At 52.4% G+C, this 16663-nt stretch overlaps 1 protein-coding gene and 1 pseudogene across 1 annotated transcript; both read right to left on the minus strand.

Annotated features, from left to right (window-relative positions):
* The window catches only part of LOC135291581 (zinc finger protein 23-like), a 201810-nt pseudogene that overhangs the window by 19087 nt on the left and 166060 nt on the right, over positions 1-16663 (minus strand).
* Positions 9634-10398, minus strand: LOC135291563 (olfactory receptor 14J1-like; the record flags this gene model as incomplete). The annotated part of the gene is made up of 1 exon (XM_064405841.1): positions 9634-10398. A coding segment is annotated over one exon (765 nt), but the record flags the coding sequence as incomplete, so codon positions are not given.

A 16663-nucleotide genomic window follows, 5' to 3' on the forward strand; every position in this document is an offset into this window, starting at 1 on the left:
TCACATTGGCCAGTTTCCAATCATCTGGAACCTCACCAGTGAGCCACGACTCCTGGTAAATGATGGAGAGCGGCTTGGCAACCTCATCTGCCAGCTCCCTCATCATCCTAGGGTGGATCCCATATGGTCCCGTTGATTTATAAATATCCAAGTGTCCCAGCAGTTCTCTGACTGCCTCCTCTTGGATAATAAGAGGACCATTCTGATCCCTGGCACCACCTACCAACCCTTGAGGACAGTTGTCATGAGGATAAGCTGTCTTACCACTAAAGACTGAGGTGAAATAAACATTAAGCACTTCCGCCTTTTCCGCATCTTTAGTAACTAGTTTGCCTGCTCCATCCAATAAGGAACCGAGGTTGGTTATACCCTTCCTTTTACCATTAATATATTTGTAAAAAACTTTTTTTATTATTTTTAACAGAAGTTGCCAAGTTGAGTTCAAACTGAGCTTTGGCCTCCCTAATTTTTTTTCTACATGCCCTGGCAGCACCCTTAAATAATTCCTCAGAAATCACTCCCTCCTTAAAAAGATGATACATCTTTTTCCTATTTCTAAGTTCCTTCAAAACCTCATTCCTCATCCAGACTGGACGTTTGCCTCGTCTACTCATCTTTCAGCACACAGGGACAGTCTGTTCTTGTGCCCTCAAGATCTCTGCTTTGAAGCACACCCATCCCTCCTGGACTCCTTTGTTTTTAAAGGCTGTTTCCCAAGGAATTCTCTGGATAAGTCTTTTAAACAGGCCAAAGTCTGCCCTCCGGAAGTCCAGTGTAGAGATCTTATTGATATTCCTCCTTATTTCACCAATTATTGAGAATTCTATAGTTTCATGATCACTATGCCCCAAGCAGGCTGTTCAAGTGCTGGAATGTCACAGGCAGAGACAGGGGCTCCATGGACACCTCCCAGGGGTTTCTGGGGATGGTAAAGAGCCCTGTGCTCAGAGGCAGTCACAGCCATTCCATGGTGACATCCCAGGGGACCTTGGGCTGCAAAGGCACCAATCTGTCACAGGCACTCACAGGGGCTCCCCGGTGACATCGCAGGAGTCCCCAGGCTGCCAAAGGGCCGGGATGTTCCAGACACTCACAGGGGTTGCTGTCATGGGCACAGTGGGAGCTTCAGGCAAAGCTTTATTTCTTTATTGGAGAAACTCCTGTTGAGACATGATGTGGAGAAATTACTTCCAACAGCCACCATGGAACCTCAAATCCCTGCAGGACCCCTAGACTTCTAAAATTCCTTCTAAGAGAGGAGACTGGGAGAGGCTGCATCCAATCCCAGCCCCAGACTTTGTCAAAGGTTTATGTATAAAAGATTGGAGAGGTGGAATTGAACCTAAATGCAATTTGTCCCACACGATTAACGATGGAATACCAGATAAATTTATATAAATACAGCCCTGATGGATTGTGATCATGATTAGTCAGAAAGATCTTAACCACAGTACTGGAATTATAACAGTTATTAGAATATAGTGCTCCAGGAAGCAATTTTGAAGTCAACAGGGCCTTGCAGGAGTTGTTGGAGCCCATGGCAGGCAGAGCCTCCTGCTCCAGCAGGAACTGCCTTTCCTGTGCCAGCAGCAGGGCAGGTCCCGCTGCAGGAAAAGCCCCAGGCCAGCCCCAGCACAGGGAAGGGCTCGGGCACAAGGGCAGAGTGCCGTGCTGGGAGCTGTGCCAGGCAGAGCCTGAGGCACCAAAGGCACCTTGGCAGCAGCAGCTGCTTGCAGGCCAGGGCCAGAAGCCTCCCTTGGCAGCCCGGCCTGGTGGCCAGCACTGCAGAGCTGCTGCCTCAGGGCTCATTTCTGCCTGGGCTCTGAAAAGCCACTTCTGTTCCAGGAGCCTGCCTGGGAAGCCATTGGCCCCAGCACCTTGGGCACAAGATATGAATGACAAAACTCTTCATGCCAGCAGAGACAAGGCAGGGGCAGAGGAAAGGGGAGAGCCAGGCCCAGGGCACAGGGCTGCCATGGTGATGGCTGTGAGGTCACTGCCCCTGCAGCAGCCTGGCTGCCCTCAGCAGACATTCTGGCCAGAAGTGTTGTGAGGGCACCCAGCACATCAGAGAACCCACACAACAGGAATTCTGTCCTTGGGGATAAGAGGGTTTCACTGGGTCAGGTTGCACAAAGCTCCTGCTCATGGGCAATTCCTGGGATGGGGCATTCACTTATCTGGAAAAGCAGTTGCAGTTTCCTGCCTCTCTCATAACTGTAAAATATTTCCTCTTTCTAACAAATGTAAATCCACCCTCATTCGGTTTAGAGATATTGAGCCTTGTTCTGTCACTGCAAGATTTGGGAGAACGTAACTTTGACCACTATTTTTCCATTTTCACACATCTTGGAGAGGACCCAAAAATCTCCCAAGATGGGGTTTGGAGGCCTCATCACAAAACCAGCAGGGAGGGGCTTAGGGCTCTGGGCTCAGTGGTGTGGAGACTGAGGACAGAACAGGAATAGCCTGGGAGGGATTGAAGGGTGGTTTCAGAGAGGCTGGAGCTTCATATTTAAATGATCCTGAGAAAGATAATGGCAGCAAGAGCAGCTGAGGAGGCCCGAAGTGGACACCAGGAGAAAGGAATTTCCCTGCCAGGGCAGGGCTGTGGTGCAACACATCCCCCAGAAGGAGCCTGGAGCAGCCCAAGGTTTTGTGTGGGCAGGCAGAGGCAGGCAGGAGGCAGGCAGGAGGCAGAGCTGTCAGCAAAGGAAGAGGCCAGCCAGGTGGGGAGCCGGGGGATGACGACAGCCTGCAGGGACAGAGGCGCAGGGCAGGGACACCGTAGGACAGCCTGGGCTGCACAGGGCACAGGGATGGGCAGCAGCTGCAAGGCCCTGACAGAGCCACCTTGGGCAGCACTTTGGCCATGGCTGCTGGCCCTGGGCCTGAGCCAGGAGCAAGAGATAAGTGACTCTTGCAGGCCTGGAGCCTCATTGCCTCCTTGTCCCTGCTCAGCAGCCTGGCAGGGGCCGCCCCATAGTCCTGCCCTTGGCATTGCACATCCCCACATGCCAGTGCCCATCCCGGGAAGAGCCCTGAGCAAGGAGGGAGGGACAGGATCTGCCTGGCCAGGGGCTGGGGCTCAGGCCTTGGGCCTTTGCATTCCTGAAACACATCCAGGTTTGCTCAGCACCAGAGACACCTTTCCCTTGCTTGTTTCCACCAGTGATCACTGCCTCCAGTGTTCTGCTCTACCTGGAACCTGGGAACACATTCACATGAGTTGTGTCCCTCCTTGGGACCCATTAGAAGTTAAAGAAAGTTTGAAGTTTGAATCTGATTTGGAGTTCTTGAGAAGTTCTTTGAGGATACTCTGAGGGACTGAGTCTGATGCAAAGAGCACCAAAGCCCCAGAGGGTGATTAAAGTCCTTTTGCTGTGTCTGTGCTGCTGAGCTGGGCCAGGCTCCTGGCCCAGAGGCAGCTCCTGGCAAGGGCAGCGCTGCAGAGAGACAGCTCTGGCCAGGAGCAGCTCCTGTGCACAGCCCAGCAGGGCTGGGGCACTGCCAGGGCAGCTCAGGGACACCAGCAGGGCACAGCCAGAGCTGACAGGGGCTCAGCACTGGCAGGGGCTGGGGGATGTCCCAGAGGGGGCTGTGTCACAGCGGCACCTCTGTGGCTGTGTCATGGAGGCACAGGGCAGCTGTGATGTCAGCAAGGGGCTGTGTGACAGCACAGAGTGGGCTGTGTGAGGTCACAGACTGGGCTGTGACATCACAGAGTTTGTTGTGTGAGGTCATAGAGGGGATTCTGTGACATCGCAGAGCAGGCTGTGACTTCATGGCATGGCTGTATGACATCATAGGGCAGGCTGTGAGGTCAAAGTGTGTGCTGTAGCATTTAAGAGTGGCAGTATGACATCACAGAGAGGGTTTTGTGACATCACTGAGGGAGTTGTGAAATCACATAGCTGTCTGTGATATCATGGAGTAGAGTATGAGGCCATAGAGCAGATCCTGCCATCATAGAGGGTGGCTCTGTGGCATCAGAGAGTGGGTTGTGACATTCTAGGTGACTGTGTAACATCATAGAGCAGGCTGTGACATCACATGGTGACATTGTGAAATCGCAGACTCTTCTGTGACATCTCAGTGCAGCTGCATGACATTCCAGGGTGACATCCCAGAGTTGGCTCTGTGACACCAAAAGGGTGCTGTGTGACATCATAGGGGGCTCTGTGACATCACATGATGCTGTGTGACATCACAGGCTGACTGTGTGACTTCATAGGGGGCTCTGACATCACAGGGGCTGTGTGATGTCACTGGGGAGGTCACTCTGCCCCAGCTCCCCTCACAGTTCCCCCAGAGCAGTCCAACGCTGCTCGTGCACAGCGGGGTCCCCTGTCCCCCCGGGTCCCCCCGCTCCCGGTGCTGCAGCCTCCCCCAGAGGATGTTCCACGAGATCGACCCCAGAGCCTGACACGGGGACGGGGGGCCGGGGCCTTGGGGGGTGGGACAGGGGGACAGGGACCCCCCGACAGCATCCCTGTGTCCCCCAGGGCCAGAGCCTGGGCCAGGGCTCCTTCACCCTGTTCTGAATGAGGGTTTGAGAGCGCTGAAAATATCCCCAGCAAGGGAGCAGCAACAACCAGATTTAATATTAAGGGACAGCACCACAAACTTCCTTGGCAAGACACATTGTTAACTGGACACTTCAGGCACACCAAAGAAACAAAGCAACAAAAAAACCAAACAAAATCCAGGCAATCGAACCAGAGATGAACTGAGAACTGTCCCAGACTCTGTGTGTGACACAAGGACAGTGAGGGCAATGGTAAAAGGAATACGGCCTAAAAGCGTAACAGAGCTCAAACGTAACAGGACTTAACTTGTACCTCAACCTTAAGTGATAACTTCAGCTTCACAATTTAGCAAAAGAACAGAGCTTAACAGTATTTAACCTAAATTATAACCTATGATTTTTCAATTTAATAGAGGAATAACACTTAATGATGTTCAGCTTAGCTTATAATATATTAAACATAACAACTTAGCAAAAGAACAACTCTTAGCAGCATTTAATGTCACTTAGACCTTGTGACTTAACCTTTCTTACAGGCCTGACTGACTCAGCTATCCAAGGCACTCAAACCCCTCCGAGAGCAGCATTTCTGCCACATTTCCCCAGCACATCAGGTTTGTGTCCTTTGAGGGACCAGGAACTGGTGAGACTAGAGGCACAGGAAGGTTTCTCTTCATGGAAAACAAAAAATGTGAACATGATAAAATTTAATAAACATCAAAAGCCTTCATTCAGTTTCTTGTGACATCCCAGCAACATCTGACATGTGCACCATCCACAAGGGATTGCCATACAGGAAGGATTTTAGACAAAGACATAAAAAGAGGTGATAGAAAAGATAAAACTCCAACTAAGATGCTGACTAAGGAGGTATTTAAACTTCTGAAAGATTGGGCAATTCCCTGATGCTCAAATCATGAAGCCAATCAAGGATGATACATTGGAATCAGCAGAGAGCATCTGGAGGAAGACTTCTGGGAGCAATGTGAAGGACAAGGATCCAGCTGCTCTAAATGAAGAGGTGTCCTTAGACATGGCCATTTCAAAAGGAGAGCTGGAAACACGTAAAGGAGGGGGTCATGAAATATTAGAGTGAATGATGTTCATGGCAAAGATAGAGGGGAAGATCTGTATTTCTCCACTTGCCATAAGTAGAAGAATCTAGTAGAATCAGGAAATTTCTGCTCCTGGTGGGAAAACTTGGCCATTTCTTAAAAGTACTCAAATGACCCAGATAATAAAGATTTCCTTGTATATTATGAAATCTACAAATATTAAAACCTGTGCCCCTTTCCAGGCAGACATCAGCTGTGTGCCCATAAACAGGCAGTGCCACTTGTGCCCTGAGGTGTCCAGCTGGGATTGCATCCCTCCAAGAGCACCTGAGGGAGAGCAGAGCACCTTGCAAGCTGCAGATTGTCCCTGACAGCCCCACAGGGCTCCTGTCCCATCAACATCTGCTCTGCTCCAGTCTGAAACAGGGCCCAGCATGGTGCCGGGATCATCAGAGAGCTGAGGTGTGTGCTGGAATTCAATGCGCTCCCCATCCCGCAGCAGCCCTGCATTTCCCTGCTCCAGCCTTGGTCTCCAGCACAGCCATGGAGGCTCTTTGGGCTCCTGAGTGTTCCTGCAGCCCCCAAGGGCAGCTGAGCTCTGCCTGTGGCACAGTCAGGCCTGGCCAGCGCAGGCCATGCTCAGCAATTGCTTGTGTGTGCCTGGCCTTGCTGTCAGCCCCGGCAGCGGCTGCGTGGCCCCTTGGTGGCCCTGTGCTGGCCCAGCCATGGTGGCCCAGCCCCTGTGCAGGCCCAGCCCAGGCCCGGAGCATTGCGGCTGGGAACGGCCCCTGTGCCGTGGTGCCCACAGCAGCCTTGGGGCTCTGTGCCCCATGGCCTCCCTGCTGGGCAGCCTCTGCCAGCTCCTGCACAGCCCCTGGCACCTGTGGGCCTGCACAGACAGCCCTGCCCCGGGCTCTGCCGGCCTCTGGGCCAGCAGAGAGGCCGGCCAGGGCTGGCCATGGCCTGGAACAGGCCCTGAGCCCTGCAGGATGATGGAGCTGGGCCAGAGCCAAACTCAGCCCAGGCCAAAGCTGGGCTCAGCAGCCAGGGCTGCCAAGGGCTGGGGACAGAGGCTGGCACTGACAAATGTCCTGGGCCCCCTCCCTGCTCTGTCCATGCCCCCAAGGGCACAGAGCAGCCTCCTCTCTGGGGCACTTGCCTGTTTTCAATGCCTTGCACAGGCGCTGGCCCTGCCCCACACGGCCTGGGCTGAGTCCTGCCCCTGCACACTCAGCTAGGCTGAGATGGACACTGATGGTTTCTGGGGCAGGCTCTCTGAGCCCAGCCCAGCTCCCTGCAAGCTCTGCCAGCTGCCCTGAGCTCTGGGCAGCACCAAGGGCCTCTCCCCAGCCCAGCCCAGCCGGCTCTGGCCCCACAGCTCTGCTCAGGCCAGGCTGCTCTGGCCACTGGCCCCACGGCCTCAGCCCCTGCCAAGGGCACAGCAGCAGCTGCAGCTCACACAGGACTCAGCCCAGCCATGGGGGAAGGTGCTGGGCCAAGGCCAAAGGAGGCTCCCTGCCTGCCCTGCTCCCCTCTGGCTCAGGTGCTGAGAGCTCTGCAGCCCCTGCTGCCATCCCATGTGCCCAGGGCAGCACAAGAGCCCCGGCCTTGGGGCCCTCAAGAGCTGCTCCTGCTCCATGCCCAGGGCCCATCCCAAAGCTGGGGCAGCCACAAAGCTGTGCCCATTGCTGTTCATTGCTGCTCTGATGAGGATGGATCCTCAGCCACTTGGAGGTTGATGATGAATTTTACTTTTCCAGAGGCCTCTTACTTCTTGAGCTCTTCAATTCAGGAATTCAGTGAGAAAAGCTCATAAATATTTGGTCAAAATACCTGAATACGAAAAACCCCTGGGAATAACTGACATTTCAAATTTTTCTGTAGTTAATTAGACAGATTTTGAAGTGTACTCAAAATGAATATACAGTATTGAAAACAATGAAGAGAGAACAGTTTTGTTGTTTTCATTTCCTGTTTATAGATTTACATCAGCAATATCTAATTGATATTGATCCCCAGCACCTCCTAATGCGGTCTGAACAGATGTGAAAATCAAGAACCTTCATGGCTGACAGTGAAGAACACTTTGTCCCCATCCCATCCCCAAGATTTCCCTCATCCAAGCCCATGGATTCATATGGATCTGGAATGGTGCGGCCAGCAGGACCAGAGCAGTGATTTTTACTCAGTGCTCGGCACTGCTTGTGCAGCACCTCAAGTGCTGTGTCCAGTTCTGAGCCCCCACAATTCAGGAAGGACATGGAGGAGCTGGAGTGTGTCCAGAGAAGGGCAACAAGGCTGGTGAGGGGTTTGAAACACAAGTCCTGTGAAGAGTGGCTGAGGGAGGTAGGGTTGTTTATCCTGGAGAAGAGGAGGCCCGGGGGAGACAAGGTGGTGACAGGGCACAGGTTGGACTTGATGATCTCCAAGGACTTTTCCAACTCTACAGATTCTGTGATTCTCTGAAACCACCCTTGGAGCAGTTGCAGGATGAGCTCTGGGCCTCCTCTTCAGAAGCTGCAGCAGCCCAGGTGCCTCAGCTTCTCCTGCCAGCCCCAAAGCCCATCCTGTCAGTCCTGCAGAGCCTCTGCAGCTCCTCCTCATTGCCCAGAACAGGGAGCCCCACAGGCAGACACAGCAGCCCAGATGTGCCCCCCTGGCCTGGGGTGCCTCTGGCAAGGGAGCAGCACCAGGCACTGCAGGAGCCTGCAGACAATTCCTGCAGCACTTGGAGGATGATCCTGCTCCCCAAGGGATGTTCCCATGGTGCCAAGTCAGGAACTGCAATGGGGAGTGGGGCCAGAGAGGAAAGGGCAAACAGGGATGGGCTGTTTGCAGGGCAGGGAACAGGGCTGGGCAGAAGGAAGATATTTGTACAAGGGAAGAGTAAAGAAAGCAAAGGTGAAGCAAAGGAAATGCTCAGGGCAGTTCAGGGGTGGTTGTCAGGCAGCCCTGGCTCTGAGCAATAGCATCTGCAGTGGGACAGGAATCTCTCAGCTAATGGGAACAAACTTTCTGGCTGACTGCAGAGGCCAGGACAAAGCTGAGTGGTTTCCCTGGTGTCCCCCAGCCCTTGCTGGCCCCAGGGGCTGATGGCATTTGTGCTCCCTCAGGTTCATGTCCCCACAGCAGCAGCATGGGGGTGCTCCTGCCTGCTCTGTGCAATGCAAACAGGGGCTCCTGAGCCAGTGCTGCCGTGGCTGTGCCTGCAAGGATGCGGCACCTCTGTGAGCTGGGGGAGAGGCCAGGGCTGCAGAGGGGGGATGTTGTTGGCAGCTCCATGAGGATGCTCTGGGATGCTGCCCTGGGCTGTGCAGCGCACTGGGGATGGATCAGCCCCTGCTCTGCTGCTCCTTCCCGCCTCCCCCAGGGCCCTTGCAGAACCCCAGCCATGCTGTTTGCCCCCAGCCTGCCCACGGCCAGCCTGGGGCTGCTCAGCCTGGGGCTTTTCTGTGCTGAGCATTGGCCTGGCCGTGTTCTTGACAGAGCCTGGGCAAGGAGCCTGGAGCCCCCAGGGCCTGGCCTGAGGCCTCAGCGCTGCCCCAGCAGTGCCCATGGCCTGTCCCTGCTGCAGCCCCGGCACTGCCACCCCCAGGACTGTGCCCGGCCCCGAGAACACTCAGGCCCTGCAGCAACACCAGGGCCAGCAGGGCAGCGGGGCAGGGCCACGGCAGCAGCACTGGCAACACCAAGTGCTGCTGCTGCTGCTGGGCACAGCTGCTGTGCCAGCACTGATCTGCCCCAGCTCTGCACACAGACATTGCTGCTGCAGCTCCAGAGAAGGCAACAAAAGAGGGATCTCTGCAGAAATCTCTGCTGGGAGATCCTTTAGTTCCTTTAAAGCCACTGAGAGCACAGCCCCTCATTGACACCGTCAGTGGCCACAGGGGATGTGGAGAGAAACAAAATGAGAAGTGGCACAAACAATGACATTTCTTTGTGGACAAGATTAAAAATCTAAACAAAGGGAAAAGAACTTCCAAAATGAAACCAACAGGACATATTAAAGATGATTTTATTACAAATTATTTTCAGAAATTGGCCACCAGTTTAATGTTTCTGAAACCATCCATTCATCAATCTCCTCACTGCTGCCTTGAGCTCCTGGTTCCTCAGGCTGTAGATGAGGGGATTCAGGGTTGGAGGCACCACCGAGTATAGAAGTGACAGGGCCAGATCCAGGGATGGGGAGGAGATGGAGGGCGACTTCAGGTAGGAAAATGTTACAGTGCTGAGGAACAGGGAGAGCACGGCCAGGTGAGGGAGGCAGGTGGAAAAGGCTTTGTGCCGTCCCTGCTCAGAGGGGATCCTCAGCACGGCCCTGAAAATCTGCACATAGGAGAAAACTATGAACACAAAACAGCAAAATGCTAAGAAGGTAGTGAAAACAGAAATCCCGATTTCCCTGAGGTGGGATTTGGAGCAGGAGAGCTTGAGGATCTGGGGGATTTCACAGAAGAACTGGCCCAAGGCATTGCCATGGCACAGGGGCAGGGAAAATGTATTGGTTGTGTGCATGAGAGCAGTGAGAAAGGCACTGGCCCAGGCAGCTGCTGCCATGTGGGCACAAGCTCTGCTGCCCAGGAGGGTCCCGTAGTGCAGGGGTTTGCAGATGGACACATAGCGGTCGTAGCACATGATGGTCAGGAGGAAGAATTCTGCTGAAATGAAAAAGACAAAGAGAAAGATCTGTGCAGCACATTCTGTGTAGGAGATGGTCGTGGTGTTCCAGAGGGAATTGTGCATGGCTTTGGGGACAGTGGTGCAGATGGAGCCCAGGTCGCTGAGGGCCAGGTTGAGCAGGAAGAAGAACATGGGCGTGTGCAGGTGGTGGCCGCAGGCTACGGCGCTGATGATGAGGCCGTTGCCCAGGAGGGCAGGCAGGGAGATGCCCAGCAAGAGGCAGAAGTGCAGGAGCTGCAGCTGCCGCGTGTCTGCCAGTGCCAGCAGGAGGAAGTGGCTGATGGAGCTGCTGTTGGACATTTGTTGTTCCTTGGCAAGGGGATCTGTAAAAAAAGTAATCATGGAATAGTTGAATTAGGAGAGGACTTTAAATATCCCAGCACAGCCTGGGGGCACTTTCCCCCCACTGCCTGCCCAGGGCTCTGCTGCCTGGAGCTGTCCCTGCCAGCAGCTGCTTCCCTGTGCCCAGGGCTGAGCCCTGCCACTGCTGCCAGAGCCCAGCCCAGCCCTGGAGGCTCAGCTCTGGCCTGCAGACCCCTCCCAGCTCAGGCACTGCCCAGGGGCAGCTCTGGCTCTGCAGGCTCTGATGGCAACATCAGAACAACCCTGAGGATGCTGGAAAAGTGACACTGATGCTGCCTGGAAGGGGCCCTGTGCTGATTTTTTTCTCTGCCTGTTTAATTACCAACTGAGAAAAAATGTTTTTATTTTTCTCAACTGAACATAGAGATGAATATCTATGTGCAATTTCCCATCTAGGCAACCCAGAAAAAGAGATTTAAAAAGCAGGATTTTCCCTTTTATGCAGCCCATCACTTGTTCTGCTTCCTATGTAACCTCATTTGAAATGTTCTGGAGTTAAACGCCATGCTGAGAACAATTCTAAACAATGCAGCATCCTCACCACACAAGGAGAACACTTCCAACCCTTACCAGCTGTCTCCTTCCTCCCAGATCTTGTCCCCCAGTGCTGGGAGCAGCTCCCCGGGCTGGCTGAGAGCTGTCCCTGGCAGGCAGCAGAGTCCCTGCCCCAGCACAGCGCCCTGGGCTGCAGGAGCCTGCTCTGCAGGACAGCCCTGGGCACCCCTGGCTGCTCTGCACAAGAGAGAATCAGAGAATGTACTCACAGGGTCTGCAGGCATTGGGGTGTTCCAGCTTTAGGAGATCACTCCAGGAGCTGCAGCTGCATTGTCCTGGAGCCAGAGGTTCCTGTGCCAAGGGCTGGCAGTAATTCTGCCCCAGGCACTTCTCAGCACCTTCCCAGCCCTGACTGACTGAAGTTCTCTGTGCCTCTGGGCTGTGCCGGGGCTGGCTGCAGGCAGTGCCCCAGCCCTGCTGGGCTGGCAGAAGAGCTGCTCATCAAGAGAAATGTGCTTTTGAAGCTCTTCTTGGTTGCCAGGAGCTGCCTCTGTGCCAGGAGCCCAGCCCAGCTCAGCAGCACAGACACAGCACAAGGACTTTAATGACCCTCTGGGGCTTTGTGATCAGGCCCTGAACATCAGTCCCTCAGAGGCAGCTGAAGAAACCTCTCCAGAACCCCAAGTCAGAATCCAGCTTCAAAGTTTCTTGGACTTTTAATGGGTCCCACTGAGGGACACAACTGAGAAAGTGTCCCCAGGCCCCAGGCAGAGCAGAGAACTGGAGGCAGTGATGACAGGTGGGGACCAAGAGAAGCCAAGTCTTGGTGGCCTGGGGCACAGCAGCAGGGTCTGTGCCACCAAGGGCTGGGAGGAGACACCTTGTCCTGAGGCCCTGGGGCCTCCTGGCACAGCCCCAGCCAGGCTGGGCACTGTCAGCCCCTTGTCCTGCCCTCAGCATCCCCCCCTAGCCCACATCCCAGTGGCCTCAAGGATCTGCTGGAAGGAGTCCCTGGGGAGCCTTGCTCAGGAATGGCCCTGGTGGTTCCTTCATGCTCCCAGGGACTACAGGTTTTTCAAAGGACTTTGGGTTTGGCTTTTACCTTACTTTCTGAGAAGTTTGTGCAATCATGGCCTCCAATTATCTGCTGTAATTAGTCCCTGGAGAGGCTTTGTCAGTAGCAACACTCAGTGGGGCTCATTAATGCTTCAAGGTACTTCAGTTATTTTCAGGTACTTGGTGTTTCCCTTTTGATACAGACTCTGTGAGAGGTTTCTGCAATCATGGTCCCAATTATCTTCTTTAATGAGTCCCCTGAGAGCTTTGTACTGACACTCAGTGGGGCTAGTTAATACTTTGAGGTAGTCAAGATGTTTAAGGTACTTTGGATTTTCCTTTCCACATTGAATCTCTGAGATGTTTATTGTGCCATCCTGGCCTCCAATTCTCTCCTCCAAGGAGTCCATGAGGAGCCTGTGTTGGGGATGGACCTTAGTGGGACCCATTCATGCCTTGACACACTTTGGGTGTTTCTTCTGATTTTGACTCCTGGAAAAGTTTGTACAATCTCCTCTCAGGGCCTGAGGTTCCAGGGCTCAGCTCCAAATGCACCATGGGGTTCATTAGCATCGAGCAAGTCCTGACAAACCATGGCTCTGCCTTGATTTCCCTCTGCTCTAGTGCTGTTCATCATGAAGTTTTCCTGCTGGAGAAATATTTCAAAAATTTTCAAGTAAATATGTATTCCTATTTTCAAGGATATCTTTTATTATTTTTCTTAGTACACAAGAGGTGATTGAAGCATTCTGTGACTGATATTGATCCAGGGACTCTCCTAAGGAGGTCTGGCCTGCTCAGAGAAGCTGTGCCTTGAGATCTGACCCAGTGTCAACAACCTTGCTCCACATTCCCCATCCCCATCCTGCCTCTCCTCACTCACTTGGGATCTGCTTTGCTTGGAGATCTGACTGCACACAGCCAAAGAGGGGTTTTGTCTTTTTAATGTTTTGAAGCACTCTAAAACTCTTGAGTTTCTCTGTTGAAAACATAGACCATCCTCAAGTCTGTGCCAAGCCCAAGGTGCCACCAAGGTGCCACAAGTCCACTCCAGGCCTGCCCTGGGCACGCTGTGAGGGTGGATCATCATCCCAACCTGCAGTGGGCCATTGCAAAATGAGAAATTCTGCTTAGTTTGATGTTGATTTCTGTTAGGGACCAGATACCCCCCTACCCCAGAGACAATATTTTCTAAAATGTTCTTGTTGACCACACCAGAAACATATATTTGGGCCCTGTAATTGTTGCTGGGGACCCTTAAAAGGGAATGGCATGGCCACTAGGGCCTCTGCAACTCCTTGCCCAATGGCCTGGGCTTGTACGGCCACTATGTGTTCTGCTGTCCTGAGGCAATTACAGCCTCAATCATCTGCAGGAGTGTGGGTTCCATCTCTAGTGGAAGGGCACGCAGCCCTTTCTTACATTCCAGGTTGGCATTGGCTACCCCAAATGAGTTTAGTAATTCATTTTGAGTCTTTTCATCCCGGACTTGTTTCTCTAGTGCCTGTTTAAGGCGTTCAATAAATTTCATGCAGGGCTCTCTGGGTTCTTGTCTTATGTTTACATAGTCCAAACTGGGGGTGCTACCATCCGGTACCTGGATTAAAGCTTTCAAAGCCATCTCTTTTATATCATGCAGTACTTCTCTGGGGATACCTGCTGCTTGATCATCTGGCAGGCTGTGTTGTCCTTTTCCAGCTAGATAGCTGATTGTCAATTGCGCCCTTGCCTCATTATTAGCATAGTCTGCTATTAATTGATTCAGTAAACACTTCCATTCCCCTTTCCCACAGGGTGTATTCTGTAGGTGATAAAAACATGGTCATAATATATTTTAAATCATAGGGGGTTACATGTGCTGTGAACATGGCCCTCATTAGGCTATTAAAACAAGGTGAGTCCTGCCTCTAGTCTTTAGCTGCCCTACACAGCTCCTTGATTTCCCCGTAAACCAATGGCTGATACCTGGGATTCTGCTCCCTTCTTTCATCATGTCCTGGGGCAATGAGGAGTTTCAAGACTATTTGCCAGTCTCCTTCCTTAACTGCTTCCTTCCAGATCCTTTCCCAGGGATCTTCTAGGGTTGAGGGGAGAGGTGGCTCTGGGGAATCCAAACTGTCTTCTGGGGAGGAAGAATAACTTGGAGCAGAAACACTTGGATTAGAAATAGTGTGACAGTTTGGCTTAGTATCCTTGACCATGGGGTTTATATTGTTGCCGGAGGGTGAGTAAAGGGCGCTGCCATTTTGTCATTTTCTGGAGCTGTGGCCCAGGGTGGAGGTGGAATGAATGACAGTGGAGGCGTGACCTGCAGTCACGGGGGTGGAGTCTGGAGGTTCGTTCAGAGTGGAAGAGAAGGTTGTGGTAGCAGGAGGTGGAGGAGCCAAGATGGAGGGAGGATGGCCAGGCTCCCGAGCCACATTCGGGCTTCTTCCATCTTGGGTCTCCAGGGCCTGATGCTCCAAGACAGCGTGGCCATTTCCATCTTGGACCATCATGGAAAGTCCAAGAAAGGCAGGCTTCAGGGAAGGTCCCGGGTTAGGAGTGACTGATGGATCAAGTTTTCAACTCAGAGCTTGCTGATGAAGGGTCTCAAGGATGGTGTAGAAGTAGGGGAGCATGCGGGGTGCAACAGGGTCCCTTTTGATCGAAAGGTTCTACAATTTAAATCCCACAGAGTCACAAAATTCAGTAGTATGGATATCGTCAGCATAAGTGTCTGGAAAATTTTGAATGATCCACCTCACGGTTGATTTTAATTTGTTCTTTGAAAATATTTTGTCATGATCAGTGAGAATTAACTTAAAGTGTCCATAGAAGCTCCTTTCTACTTTGGACAACAGACCACCCATTTTTCTCCTTCTCCACTTCGGGGGGAACAGCCACCGGAACGCCCCAAATCAATTATGGGATGTGGATCCGTATTTGAAAAACACGGTGACAAAATAGGCGATAAATGTCCTGCATTTTCCCAAACCCACCTGAAATCCTCCACAGGAAGAAACCGTCATCGTCCCCACCAATGCTGGCTAAGGTCCCTCAAAGTGATGGGAAATCCACTGGGCCCACAATCCCGGGGAGCACTGGCCTATCTCTCAGCTAACCCCAGCTGATGTAACTGAATGTCAGGGTCCCTGCTCAGGGGCCAGATGTCACAGTGAGGGTGGCTGCAACAAACCTCTCTGGTTCCCTGACTTAAGAGTGAAGTTGGCAAAAATGAAAAGGAGTGGGTTCAATGGAATTGCCCAAAAAGAACTTCAATAATGGGGTGAAAAACAATAAACATGGAGAAGTTGAGCACAGCATGAAGGGCAGGATCCAAAGACCTGAGATAAAGGGAAAGCAACAACATATACACTTGGGGCTAGAGAGCTAGAACAATACTCATATAGAGGAAACAAGTAACCAGTAGGGAAGCAGAACTTGGACAACTTAACAACACTAAAGGCTTATGGGAGAACTCCCAAGCTCATCCTAAGTTAAACAAATGATTCCCAGGGCTTGAACCTCACGCTGGGTTCTTTTGGGGTAAAATCTGTCTGACTCCGAGTTACAGCCGGGCTAACTCCCACACTGCTGCTTTGCACTGGCCCCTTGGGACCGTGGGGCCCAACAGAGCCACAGTGATGTCCTTGGTTCCACGAGGCTCCAGAGTGTCACAATGGTCCCTTGGATCCATGGTGCTCTTCAGTGTCACAATGCCCCTGCATTTCACAAGGCCACCAAGTGTCACACTGGTCTTCATAAGAAGGAAACCACAGAACCCCCATGTTTCAGGAGCTGATGAATGGCAGCCACCAGAGGCTAAGGCAAGCCTGACCTGTTTGTCCTGGCAGGTTTGTCTGGGAGCAACCCTTGGATATTCAAAATTATGAATGTGGAATCCTAATTTCAGACATTTGTGCCTGGAGAAGGATGATTTTTTCCACAAAAATAAAAGCATAGAGCCCTTTCCAGTGTTTGGAAAACAGGTCAGTGCTGGCACTCAGGAATTAAAGACCAGCCAGACCTGTCTGTCCTGGCAGCTTTTGTCTGGCAGCAATCCTTGGATACACAGAAATTTGGAGGTGGAATCCTAATTTTGGCCATGGATACCTGGAAACGATAGACAGTTCTTTTCCATACAAAGGAAAGCCCAGAGCCCCAGTGTTTCAGGGGTAGATGGGAGAGGCCTTCCACATTCCAAGGTCAGCCAGACCTGTCAGGTGACTCCTGGGAGGCCAAGACAGCCAGATCTATTTTGTGTTCTCTTGGTTCCATAGGGCCCTGAAGTGTCACAATGGCTCTACGCTTCCATGAAGTCTTGCAACATCACAGTGGTTCTCTTGCTTCCATGATGTCCTGTGGCATCATAATGGCCCCTTGGTTACACAAGTGCTTAAGGATCTTAATGGTCTCAATGGTTCCAAAAGGCCCACAATGTCATAATGGTCTTTGTGTTCCATGAAGCCCTGATGTGTCACCATGGCCCCTTGGTTCTGTT

Source organism: Passer domesticus (assembly GCF_036417665.1).
Source record: "Passer domesticus isolate bPasDom1 chromosome 8 unlocalized genomic scaffold, bPasDom1.hap1 SUPER_8_unloc_1, whole genome shotgun sequence".
Lineage (NCBI taxonomy): Eukaryota > Metazoa > Chordata > Aves > Passeriformes > Passeridae > Passer > Passer domesticus.